The sequence below is a fragment of the Mustelus asterias genome, chromosome 5 (assembly GCF_964213995.1).
Source record: "Mustelus asterias chromosome 5, sMusAst1.hap1.1, whole genome shotgun sequence".
Classification (NCBI taxonomy): Eukaryota; Metazoa; Chordata; class Chondrichthyes; order Carcharhiniformes; family Triakidae; genus Mustelus; species Mustelus asterias.
In genome coordinates, this window is record NC_135805.1 from 69,415,196 (window position 1) to 69,428,538 (window position 13,343).

The 13,343-nt window shown below is 44.3% G+C and overlaps 1 protein-coding gene across 3 annotated transcripts in view; it reads right to left on the reverse strand.

Annotated features, from left to right (window-relative positions):
- cep85l (centrosomal protein 85L) overlaps positions 1 to 13,343 on the reverse strand; it is a 257,274-nt gene that overhangs the window by 22,829 nt on the left and 221,102 nt on the right. For all 3 annotated transcript variants that reach the window (XM_078212719.1, XM_078212718.1, XM_078212720.1), the window contains 3 exons: positions 11,052 to 11,160; positions 4,836 to 5,024; positions 2,484 to 2,636 (listed from right to left, as the gene is read on the reverse strand). In XM_078212719.1, the coding sequence (XP_078068845.1) occupies positions 2,484 to 2,636; positions 4,836 to 5,024; positions 11,052 to 11,160 (451 nt within the window). The remainder of the gene's footprint in view (positions 1 to 2,483; positions 2,637 to 4,835; positions 5,025 to 11,051; positions 11,161 to 13,343) is intronic.

Here is a 13,343-nt window from a genome sequence, read left to right on the forward strand (position 1 = left end):
GAGGAGGAATTTCTCTTCTTGGAGGTTCATTAGCCTTTGGAATTCTCTTCCTCAATAAGCAGTATAGGCCACTGCTCATTGGATCATTGAATATATTTAAGAAAGATCTTTCATCTGCAAGGGAGTCAAGGGTTATGTGGTGGGAGGTAGGAAAATGTAATTAAGGCTACAATGAGATCAGCCATGAATTTATCGAAAGGAGGCACAGGCATGATTGAAACATAGAAACCAAAAGCAGGAGTAGGCCATTCGGCCCTTCGAGCCTGCTCCGCCATTCATTTTAATCATGGCTGATCATCGAATTCGATATTCTGATCCCCCTTCCCCTCATATCCCTTGATCCCTTTCGTTCCAAGAGCTATATCTAATTTCTTCTTGAAATCAGACAATGTTTTGGCCTCAACTACATTCTGTGGTAGTGAATTCCACACATTCACCATCCTCTGGGTGAAGAAATTTCTCCTCACCTCAGTTCTAAAAGATTTACACCTTATCCTCAAACTATGACCCCTAATTCTGGACTCCCCCATCATTGGGAACATTCTTTCTGAATCTACCCTGTCTAACCCTGTTAGAATTTTATAAGTTTCTATGAGATCTCCTCTCACTCTTCTAAACTCCAGTGAATATAATCCTAACCGACTTAGTCTCTCCTCATATGACAGACCTGCCATCCCACGAATCGGCCTGGTAAATCTTCCCTGTACTCCCTCTATAGCAGCGACATCCTTCCTCAGATAAGGACACCAGAACTGCACACATTACTCCAAATGTGGCCTCACCAACGCCCTATAAAATTGCAGCAAAACATCCCTATCACGATACTCAAATCCTCTGATAGTCATTCATCCTATCCTATCTCCTGCTCTTATTTCTTATGCTCTTACGGTCTCTCCTGAGTGCTTCCAGTCTTTGCTGCTTCAATTTCATATTTCCAGCCTCCACAGTATTTAGTTTCTGAAAATAACACATGGGGTGGAATTTTCTTTAAAAAATTCAAGTGTCATAAGAGCATGAAACCAAGAGTGTGCCATGTTGGTCTTTTGGGTGAGTTCAGCGCTGCAATCTTCCAGCATTCTGTCAAGTTTTTTGACAGCTGGGAGCTTTGCAGCAGTGGGGAGGTTGGGGAGGGACGGGGGGCGGGGGGGAGGGGGGGGCAGGAGCGGGGTGGTGGGAGCCTACATATGTTGGTGAAGGCGGCTGCAGAGCACTTAGATACCATTGCGCACGGTGCCCTGATATCACATTGAACCGGGAGACCTCCTCCCCCCCCCTCCACCCCCACCTCCCCCCCCCCCCCCCCCCCCCCACCTTCCAATGCTTAAGGACATTATTCCCTCCCTACCCATCATCGACGGCATTGTCATCGCCCACAACAACACGGGTCGCCAGCATTGGGACATAAGGACCCTACTGATGAGTATCCTGACAGACCCCGACAAGTGCCTCCCTGCATCAGGACTCCACCTGAGAACCACCCCTGCACACATCCCAGTGTGCGCCCTTGCCGACCACCCCCTTGCAGAGCATCCCCCACCTGCATAAGCCCCCTATTATTGTGCATACCTCCCTGTTATAGCACCACCACTCAGGCCCCACTCCTATTTAAGCCCCACCCCCTTGGCAGTGCCCCAACAAGGTGCCAGGTGGGCACTGATAGGGAGCCAGGTTGGCATTACCAGGGTGGCACTGCCTGATGGGTACTGCCCGGCCATGCCCCTGACCACCTGGAGCTTCAATGGCTCCGATTCCCCCCGGCCGTGGCCATGGCGTCTGGCCTCCACTACTGCAGAGTAGTAGTGATTCTTGCCGGCATGACGTCTTGCCGGCAAGGGGGGAAGCATCCATGAGGACGGAAGCAGCTGTGCCGAACTTGGTAAGTACATAGAATCCCTACAGTGCAGAAGGCGGCCAATCAGCCCATCGAGCCTGCACCAACAACAATCCCACCCAGCCCCTATCCCCATAAGACCATGTAATTACCCTGCTAATCTCCACTACCCTACACATCTTGGAACACCAAGGGGGAATTTAGCATGGCCAATCAACTTAACCCACACATCTTTGGAGTGTGGGGGAAAACTGGAGCACCCGAAGACACCCATGCAGACACAGGGAGAACGTGCAAACTACACACAGACAGCCACCCGAGGCTGGAATCGAATCCGGGTCCCCTGGCGCTGTGAGACAGCAGTGCTAACCACTGGGCCACTGTGCCGCCCCAGATTTAAATGTGGTAATTTTAATGTAAATTGGCTTATTCTCACTGGTAAAAAGGGACTCAGAAGATAACGATCCAATCTGTACCCGATGTGAATCAGAGTTTTGGCCACTATGCTATCTTCCTGGGTTGTCACGCTGATATCTGGGAAGAGGTCTACAAAACCACAGTTGCTAAAAATAGTGTGAATGGTTATTTGCATTTACAAAATACTTATTCAAATTCTGAATCTATCCCATTGATGACCCTTGAGTTCTTTTACCTGCTGATTCTGGCTCTGAAAATCATCCAAGGTGGGTAGGTCAGCGAGATACGTCTCCAGAGTTTCTATTCTTTGTTGCCGATCGTGACTTTGCTCAGATTCTTTCTGCAGCTTCTTTTTCAGGCTGCTGATATACTTCTCACGTGCTTTCACCTGAAGCATAGCAGGGAATTATTCATGAGAAGTCAGACCTTTCAGTAACATGGCATAGCTTAGTAATAATGCTCCTCCAGAATGCTAATCAATGATCTGCATGGCTGAGAAGGAGCAGGGAAAGCTAATAAATGAACAGTAATGATCAGAACATTAATCTGTGTCACCAGTTCGCATCTTAGAAGTGGCTGATGGATATCCCATAAATTTAAATGCCTGGCTGGTTTCTTCAACTGCATTTCAATTTAGCTTTCCTGGAGATTCATGGAAATATAATGGGGTATTAAGTACTTTAAAAGCATTTAGGAGCTTGAACGGGCTGTGATCCCGCTGGCTCCGTGACGCTTGTTTATGCTTCTGTATATTTAGCTGATCACTTTTTTGTGTACTCTCTTCCTTGATCAATGCACTTCTAAAAGAAATGCAAGCATTTGAGAAATTGATGCATCGCTTTCTCATGTTACAACAGGATTTAGAGTATCTACTCTGAGTCAAACAGGGCACTGAATTTTCTTGCCGATTCATTTTTAATGTGCAGTTGGGAATGTCAAAGTTTCGTGCACACTCATCACTCCAAAGATGTGCGGGTTAGGTTGGTTGGCCATGATATATTGTCCCTTAGTGTAAGGGGGACTAGGAGGGTAAATATGTGGGGTTATGGGGATAGGACCTGGGTGGGATTGTTGTCAGTGCAGGCTCGATGGGCCAAATGGCCTCATTCTGCACTGTCAGTTCTATGAAATAGCAATGGGGTTTTTAAGCACTGAAAAATAGTTGATGATTACATAAGCGTTCTTTCTCAATCCTTAAAATGCAAACATGAAAAATTAGCATTTTTAACATTTCTTGACAGGATGTGTGAATGGAATTGGTGAGGCCAGTATTTATTCCTCATCCCTAATCACTCTTGAGAAGGTGGCAGTGAACTGCCTTCTTGAAGCATTGCTGTCCAAGGTGAAGGCACACCTACAGTGTTGTAAGGAAGGGAGTTCCAAGGGTTTGACCCAGCAACAATAAAGAAATGAGAATATATTTCTCAGTTAGGATAGATTTTGACTTGGAGGGGAACTTAGAGACAGCAGTGCTCCTATGTGCTTGCTGCCTTTCACCTTCTAAGTGATAGAAGTCATGGCATTGGTAAATGCTGTCAAACAGGACATCATAAGTACAGTAGTTTATCTTATAGATCTTACATACTGCAGCTAATGTAGAGGCAGTAAAGCTCTAAGGTGTTGGATAGAGTGCCAATCAAGTGGGCTGCTTGGTTCTGGATGGTGTCAAGCTCCACACTCCTGACTTGTGTCATGTGGAGTCATGAGGTTTTACCTCATGCCACTGTTCACGATGGCCATCTTCTCATGGGAAATTAGGGATGGGTAATTGTAAGTTATTACAAGTATATATTGGTAATCTCCGCTCGTAAATGGAATTGCTAAATTGCTTTTAAAGTATCACCAAGGCATAGAGACAATGGTCTTTCCTTGGAGTTACTTCCAGCTCTGCCACTGTAACTTTGGTGCAGCGGAAATTTTTATGCACATCTGCACTTTGAGCCAAGTTACATTGAGAAAGCAGGAGCCTCCTGTAGAAATACATGATATAACTGGGCCAGGGTCTTCTCTTCCCCACTTGCATTTATGTTATTTGTCTCCATTGCCAAATCACATTAGCATTCTACCGTCCCTTTCTCATTCTCCAGTTAACACTGGCACTCTTCTTCCTCTTCCCTCAGTTCCTGCTGGCTCTGTTGTCCTCTCTCTCCTTTGCCTGTTCATACAGGCACTCTGCTCTTTCCACCCCAGCTTTTCTGAGTCAGGGGGCCAGCAAGTAGGAGGGTGAAGAAAACTTGTGAAGCCATTTGAGCTCCTTGGCTAAATTCAAGATTGCACTTCAGATGGGTGGAACTCCGATGAAGAACAGAATTGCAGAAATGTATTTTCTACTGCTCTACTTGGACATCCCCAAGCTGCTATCAAAATGATTTGAATTCTAGATTATCCCTAATAATTTCCGATAACATATATGAATGTAAAGAGCCCTATAGAATACATTTTGATTTTGGAAATACATTTCCTAAGATCTTGTTAAATGAAATTCAATTTCACATCTTTTCATGACAATATCAAGGCTTGGTTGCACTTTATGTATTGATGGTTTCAGTATTAATTCTACAAATCAGTGGTAGTTACAGGGTTTTACCTTCTCCTCCATTTTCTTTCCTTCTTCCATGTATTTTTGCGTGTTTTTCCTGAGGCACTCATTGAGATGTACAATCTCAAGTTCAGCAGCAGACAATTTTTGCTCCAGGTCTGTCTTTCCACAGTTAACCACTTTGGATGTTTCGGTAAGGTGTGCATGTCTCATATTCTCACAGAGAGATTCATGCCCCTGAAAGAAGGAAAAAGATACCCATTTTTAAAAAGGAATCTGAATTCTGGTAATCTTGACTCTGTTCATTGCATCCCATCATGTAATGTCAGAAAGTAGAGTTAGGCCACGTTAAACCACAATGCGAAAAAAAGAACAGTCTCAACAGGAGGTAATTTTATGTGAACACTGAAGGCAAGACCTTTTCTTTGATAGGAAAATTCTGGCTGATGTGAGCTATCAGTGGTCAAGGCTCACCTTTGACAGTCAAGGATCCTGCTTAGATATCACCTCGAATTAGGTAGAATTTGTTAGTATTCAGTCCATTCAGCCATTCAGTTTAATAGCTCAATGCCAGAAAAAAGCAGTAAATTCTGGAAATACTCAGCAAATCTGGCGGCATCCATGAAAAGATAAACAAAGTTAATGGGCAAGGTTTTTCTGATGGTGGGGCTTCCAGAGAAATGAACGGGAATGTTGCCCCAAAGCAATTTAATGTTCAAAGGGGTGTTAATTTTTTTTTAAATTGTTCATTGGATATGGGCATCACTGGCTAAGTTATTTTTACTCCTGCAGTGATGTCCTGGAACTGAGATGATTGACCTCCAATCCCCACAACCACCTTCCTTTGTACTAGGAATGAATCCAATTCTTAGGGAGTTTTCCCCCTGATTCCCATTGACTCCAGTTTTGCTAGGGCTCAATAATGTCAGACAGTCAAATTTTGCCTTGATGTCTCACCGCATCTCTGGGGTTCAGTTCATTTGTCCATGTTTGAACAAAGTCCATAATGAGGTCAGGAACTGAGTGAGCATGGGGGAATCCAAACCGAGTCTCTGTGAGTAGGTTATTGCTAAGGAACTGTCGCTTGATAGCTCTGTCAAATGCATTTCCATACTTTGCAGATGATCGTGAGTAGACTGAAGGGGTGGTAATTGGCTAGGCTGGATTTGTCCTGTTTCTTGTGTACAGGACATACCTGGGCAATTTTCCACATTGACAGGTAAATGCCAGCGTTGCAGCTGTACAGGAACAGCATGGCTCAGGGTGCAGTGAGTTCTGGAGCACTGGTCTTCAGGATGATCGCCAGAATATTGTCAGAATCCATAGCCTTTAAATTAATTAGCACCTTCAGCCACTTTCTGATATCACATGGAGTGAATCGAATTAGCTGAAGATTGACATCTGTGATGCTAAGGACCTCCGGAGAAGGCCGAGATGGATCATCCATTTGGCACTTCTGGCTGAAGTTGTTGTAAAAGCTTCAGCCCCATCTTTTGATGTACTGAACTTTCCCATCATTGAGGATGGGAATATTTGAGGAGCCTCCTTCTCCAGTGTGCTTTTAAAATTATGTACCACCTTCACCACTGGATGAGGCAGGACCACAGAGCATTGATCTGATCCGTTGGTTGTGGAATCACTTAGCTCTGTCTGTTACTTGCTGCTTATGCTGTTTGGCATTCAACTAGTCTTGTGTTGTAGCTTCACCAGGTTGATATCACATCTTTAGGAATGCCTAGTGCTGCTCCTGGCACTTTTCATTGAACCAGGGCGGCACGGTAGCACAGTGGTTAGCACTGCTGCTTCACAGCTCCAGGGACCTGGGTTCGATTCCTGGCTTGGGTCACTGTCTGTGTGGAGTTTGCACATTCTCCTCATGTCTGCGTGGGTTTCCTCCGGGTGCTCCGGTTTCCTCCCACAGTCCAAAGATGTGCAAGTTAGGTTGATTGGCCATGCTAAAAATTGCCCTTAGTGTCCTGAGATGCGTAGGTTAGAGGGATTAGTGGGTAAATCTGTAGGGATATGGTGGTAGGGCCTGGGTGGGATTGTGGTCGGTGCAGACGCGATGGGCCGAATGGCTTCTTTCTGTGCTGTAGGGTTTCTATGATTTCTAGGATTGATCACCTAGCTTGATAGTAATGGGACAGTAGGTGATATGACAGGCCATAAGGCTACAGATTGTGTTTGAGTACAACTCTGCTGCTGCTGATGGCCCACAGCGCCTCATGGACGGCCAGTTTGAGTTGCTAGATCTGTTTGAAATCTATTCCATTTGGCATGGTGGCAGTGCCACACAACACATTGGAGAGTATCCCTAATGTGAAGACAGGACTTTGCTTCACAAGGACTGAGGAGTGGTCACTCCTACCTATCCTGTCATGGACAGGTGAATCTGCAGCAGGCAGGTTGGTGAGGATGAGGTCAAGTATGCTTTTCCCTCTTGGTTCCCTCACCACCTGCCGCAGACCCAGTCTAGCAGCTGTGTCCTTTAGGACCCGACCAGCTCAGTCTGGTGTTACTACTGAGCCACACTTGATGATGGACATTGAAGTTCCCAACCCTGGATAAAAGCAAATTACTGTGGATGCTGGAGTCTGAAACCAAAAGAGAAAAGTCCCAACCCTTGTCACCCTCAGTGCTTACTCCAAATGATGCTAATCATGGAGGAATTCTGATTCATCAGTTGAAGAGGGGTTGTATGCGGTAACCAGCAAGAGATTTTTTTTGTTTGACCTGGCGCCATGAGACTGCATAGGGTCCAGAGGCAAACAGATACAAAAACAGATACAAAATTGTCTAAATTTGCAGAATACACAAAATTGTGACAGAGTTCCAAACAATGTATAACAAAATAACAGAAGAAAGTAATATGGGTAAGTTGTGTTTGCATGACAGGATGATAAGTAACCAATGGCAATTATTATGGAAAATTGGGAAAATAACATAAATAACATTGGGAAAATAAACTAAATGTTGAAGTAAAATTATGAAGTGCTTCGAAAGGCTAGTCATGGCACAAATCAATTCCAGCCTCCACTACAGTTTGCCTACTGCCGCAACAGGTCCACAGCAGATGCCATTTCCCTGGCCCTGCACTCAACCCTGGAACATCTAGATAACAATGACGCCAATGTCTGACTCCTATTTATTGACTACAGCTCAGCCTTCAACACCATTATTCCCACGAAACTCATTTCCAAACTCCGTGGCCTGGGCCTCGGCACCTCCCTCTGCAACTGGATCCTGAACTTCCTAACTCACAGACCACAGTCACTAAGGATAGGCAACAACACCTCCTCCACGATCATCCTCAACACCGGTGCCCCACAAGGCTGTGTTCTCACCCCCTACTATACTCTTATACACCTATGACTGTGTGGCCAAATTCCCCTCCAATTTGATTTTCACGTTTGCTGATGACACCACCGTAGTGGGTCGGATCTCAAACAATGACAAGGCAGAGTACAGGAATGAGATAGAGAATCTGGTGAACTGGTGCGGCAACAATAATCTCTCCCTCAATGTCAACAAAACGAAGGAGATTGTCAATGACTTCAGGAAGCGTAAAGGAGAACATGGCCCTGGCTACATCAATAGGGACGAAGTAGAAAGGGTCGAGAGCTTCAAGCTTTTAGGTGTCCAGATCACCAACAACCTGTCCTGGCACCCCATGCCAACACTATATTTAAGAAAGCCCACCAACACCTCTACTTTCTCAGAAGACTAAGGAAATTTAGCATGTCAGCTATGACTCTCACCAACTTTTACAGATACACCATAGAAAGCATTCTTTCTGGTTGTATCGCAACTTGGTATGGCTCCTGCTCTGCCCAAGGCCGCAAGAAACTACGAAACGTCGTGAATGTAGCCCAATCCATCACACAAACCAGCCTCCCATCCATTGACTCTGTCGGCAAAGCAGCCACATAATTAAGGACCCACGCACACTGGACGTTCTCTCTTCCACCTTCTTCCGTTGGGAAGAAGATACAAAAATCTGAGGTCACGCACCAACCGACTCAAGAACAGCTTCTTCCCTGCTGCTGTGTGACTTTTGAATGGACTTACCTTGCATTAAGTTGATCTTTCTCTACACCCTAGCTATGACTGTAACACTACATTCTGCACTCTCTTCTTTCCTTCTCTATGAATGGTATGTTTTGTCTGTATAGTGCGCAAGAAGCAATACTTTTCACTGTATGTTAATACATGTGACAATAATAAATCAAATCAAATCAAATCAAAAAGTGTCTAAGCAACACAACACAATGCTGCAGAAGGATTGCAGGGAGTGATGGACTCCTGACTGAAATCATTGATGCAATGTATAGCAGCTTGTCAGGAAAGCTAACTCGCTCTTAGGCAATAGAGGAGCACAAATCCCAGGTAGTAGATGAGTCTAAACAAAACATTGGAATGGGCACACCCGGAGTATGGTTGTCATATGGCTTACATAGATATATAAGCATTGGAGGCAGTGAAGAGGAGGGATACCAAGATTAGTGCAAATCTAATTTGTAAAAGACACCTCTAGGAATATAGCATTCCGTCAATCATGGTCTAAAGTTTTAAAGCTACTGTCAGCTGAGATTAAGGTGCTTAAAACCTATAACCATGTGAACATTGAGGCAATGTGACCAGCTAAACCAAATTGACAATTTGAGGGTAAATAAAAAAGAAACAAATAACATCCATTTATGTATTGATGTTCCTGACCCCAGGATGGCCCAGAAAACTTCATGTCCACAAAAGTGTTTTCCAAATGTAGTCATTGTATATAATATCAGGAAGCGTGACTGCAACTTAGTGCACAGCAAGGTCTCACAAACAGCAATGAAGAAGTAACTTCTGCTTAATTCATCATTTAGTTCATGGATAAGTGTTGATTAGGAGTAACAGATGAACTGCCCTGATTTTCTCTGGAGAGTGGTATTGTGATCTTTTAAGTCCACCCTAGAGGGCAGACAAGTCCTGATCAGTTTAACAACTCACTGAAAATTTGGCACCTCCTCCCCCAGTGCTCCAAAGAAGTGGTTTTCATAGAATCATAGAATCCCTACAGTGCAGAATGAGGCCATTCGGCCCATCGAGTCTGCACTGACCACAATCCCAGGCCCTATCCCCATAACCCCACCCATTTACCCCGCCAATCCCCTGACACTAGGGTCAATTTAGCATGGCCAATCCACCTAACCCGCACATCTTTAGACTGTGGGAGGAAACCGGAGCACCCAGAGGAACCCCATGCAGACACTGGGAGAACGTGCAAACTCCACACAGACAGTGACCCAAGCTGGGAATTGAACCCAGGCACTGTGAGGCAGCAGTGCTAGCCACTATGCCACTGTGATGCCACATGCTGATTTTCTAGGTTGTGCGTTCAAGTCTCTGGACTGGGGCTTGGACATTAATTTCTGCCTCAGAGGAAAGTATACTCCTGTAGAGCAAAAGCTGACACCACATTTGGTTATAATAAATGAAGTGACAATGTTGAAAACAATTCATTTTCACAGTAAATAATTCCCTGGTACTGTCGGCAAATGTGGTGATGAATGCCTTCACTGAATATGACTTTTGTACATTATTACTGGATTAACATGAGGTTTCCCAAGGTCCAGTTTGCATCTCGAGTCTGGTCCACAGTTGGAACTCAGGGACAAAAATCGTCAACCGAGCCCACCTGGTCTCACCAGCATTAGCCAGAACCAGGGACATGAATTACCTGTTGGCAGAAGCCTCTGTCCGATCCCAGACAAATACATTGTTCATAGAGGACAGGTAGAGAGGTTCAACAACTTCCACAACAAGAAGAATCCTAAACATGAGATCAAACCATGTCATAGCCAAGTCCTGGTCTAAATATTCTCCTGGGGAGGCAGTGGTGTACTGATACTGTTACTGAACTAGAATTCCAGAGATCCAGGATAATGTTCTGGGAACGCAGGTTTGAATAACACCATGGCAGATGTTGAAATTTTAATTGAATAAAGATCTGGAATTAAAAGTCTAATGATGGCCATGAAACCATTGTCAATTGGTCGTACAAACCCATTTGGTTCACTAATGTCCCTTCGGGAAGGAAATCAGCTATTCTTATTTGGTCTGACCTATATGTGACTCCAGATCCACAGCAATGTGGTTGACTATTAAATGCCCCCCAAGAGCAACTAGGGGTGGGCAACAAATGCTGGCCTAGCCAGCGACAGGCACCAGATGAGCAACAGGTGTTCAGCCCTGTGTAGCATATTAATGTCATAGAGTTACCTGTGTTTTTATCATGAATGCAGGATCACACCGTTCAAAAAGTGCTTTTTGTGCTCGGAGTTCATTTTCTTGTATTTTTTGCTGAAGTTGGAAAATCTGCCGCTCCTGGCTAAAAATAAAATGAAAATTGGGAGTCAAACAAATTTCTGACCTTAAATTTCAACATGGACCTCCAAACAAACCATTATTGTATTTGCCATCACTTCCCACTAATAGTTTTAACCCAATGGATCTTTCTCTTAACATGCATCCTATATCCATGCGCAATCTTACCGCCCGTTGGCACCATGTTCCCACTGCAGCGATGATGGAGAATTTGGTGGCTAGCCAAATCTCTGTTCACTGCAACGGGATGGGAAAATCCCGCTGGCGTGACAGTCGGAAAATTGTGTCCAAAGAGTCCTAGGTGTGGTAACTCGTGAAAACAACATGAAGTTCAGCTGTGTAACATCAGTATGCAATAGTTGGCAAAGTGTGGAAGCTAATTGTTGCATCTTTACTGGAATCATAGCATCTCATTAATAAATGTAAAGTAACTCAAGATGCATTGCAACACTGGCCAATATAATATGGAGATAGAGTGTGACAATAAAAGTGCTGGAGGCTGCACTAAATAAGGAATATCATTAATCTATTAAACTGATTTATGACCATAATAAAAACACTATCTTTTTTAACCCTCAGCTTGTGCCTCAATAGCTGAGATAAAAGATTCCAGTAACGTTTGGGGAATTTTGGAGAAATTATAGGAATGATTAGCAATTCGTAGAGATAGAAAGAAAAAAACATCAAAGTTGAAGTTCTATATATTGGCCTGGAATTGCCTGGATTAAACCAAAATTTATCCCAATCTTGCAAAGAGGAGCTTATTCTTACACTTCATGAGAATTTTAGGCCCAATGTAAAAATGTGTATGATAAATGGAAATCAGGAGAAAACCAGGAAGGATAAATGGCATCTTTCTTCTTTAAGTCTTTCTTTATCTTAGTGATGCTATGAAAATTTGAGTTTGATACCATGGAGATTAAAGTTTGATGCCAGCAAGCCATCATTTATGCACAATTAGCACAGTATGTTTAAGAACTTGCATTGTGGAAACTTCTCTGTTTTTAATGTGACAGATTCTAAAATAAGATTCAAAAATATATAAATTACAGTGCTGGTCTTAGTCAGGAGACATTTTTTTTTAAATGCGAAACAATTTCACTATAACATGTCAAGTATAAGATGTCACTGTGCCATCGTGGGCGGCATGGTGGCACAATGGTTAGCACTGCTGCCTCACAGCGCCTGGAACCTGGGTTCCATGCCCAGCTTGGGTCATTGTCTGTGTGGAGTTTGCACGTCCTCCCCATGTCTGCGTGGGTTTCCTCCAGCTGCTCCAGTTTCGTCCACAGTCTGAAAGATGTGCTGGTTAGGTGCATTGGCCATGCTAAATTCTCCCTCAGTATACCCGAACAGGCGCCGGAGTGTGGCTATTAGGGGATTTTCACAGTAACTTCATTGCAATGTTAATGTAAGCCTACTTGTAACACTAATAACTAAACAAACTCTTGTAGCTACCTGTGGAGCTGAAAAGGCAAAGGTTGGGGAAAGGCTAAGGCAGAAAGGGTTCAAAGTTTTCTTACGGGGCCAGCTGGTTCAGGAAACTTAAAACATCTTATTGGTCCTCTTCTGGGTCTACTCTCAAATGAAATCGGGCTGACACTGGGTGGAAAGCACGCGATTGTACATTTAAACCTAGTCGGAATCCAATTGATGCTGACAGATTCAGACTTTCAGTATTTATGAGCTCCCTGTCTCGTGACAGCTGCGAGTTATAATTGTGGCTGATGTTAGAGGACACTCGATTGTTGCCTCAATTTTAAGCAGGCCCAGGAATTCCAGGACAGACGAATTGCACCATTCTAAGTTTGACTGGACTTCTGGATATTTATGATGTGGAGATGCCGGCGCGCGGACTCACTCACCTGACGAAGGATCAGCGCTCCGAAAGCTAGTGGCGTTTGCTACCAAATAAACCTGTTGGACTTTAACCTGGTGTTGTCAGACTCCTTCTGGATATTTCATAGGTACACTAACAATATCTTGCTCTGCTATGCCATTACCTGCTTCAACCCCTCAAATGCTACTGTACTGTACCATTTGGGGGCACGCATGGAGGCAGTGGGTGCAAAATTATTGCTGCCAGCTGCTATGCCAGTTTACCAGCTCAGAACCACCCCCACTAACAGTAGGATAATTGCCAACCTCCTCCCCCCCACCGCCGACAACTCCGCCTAGCGGTGGGGC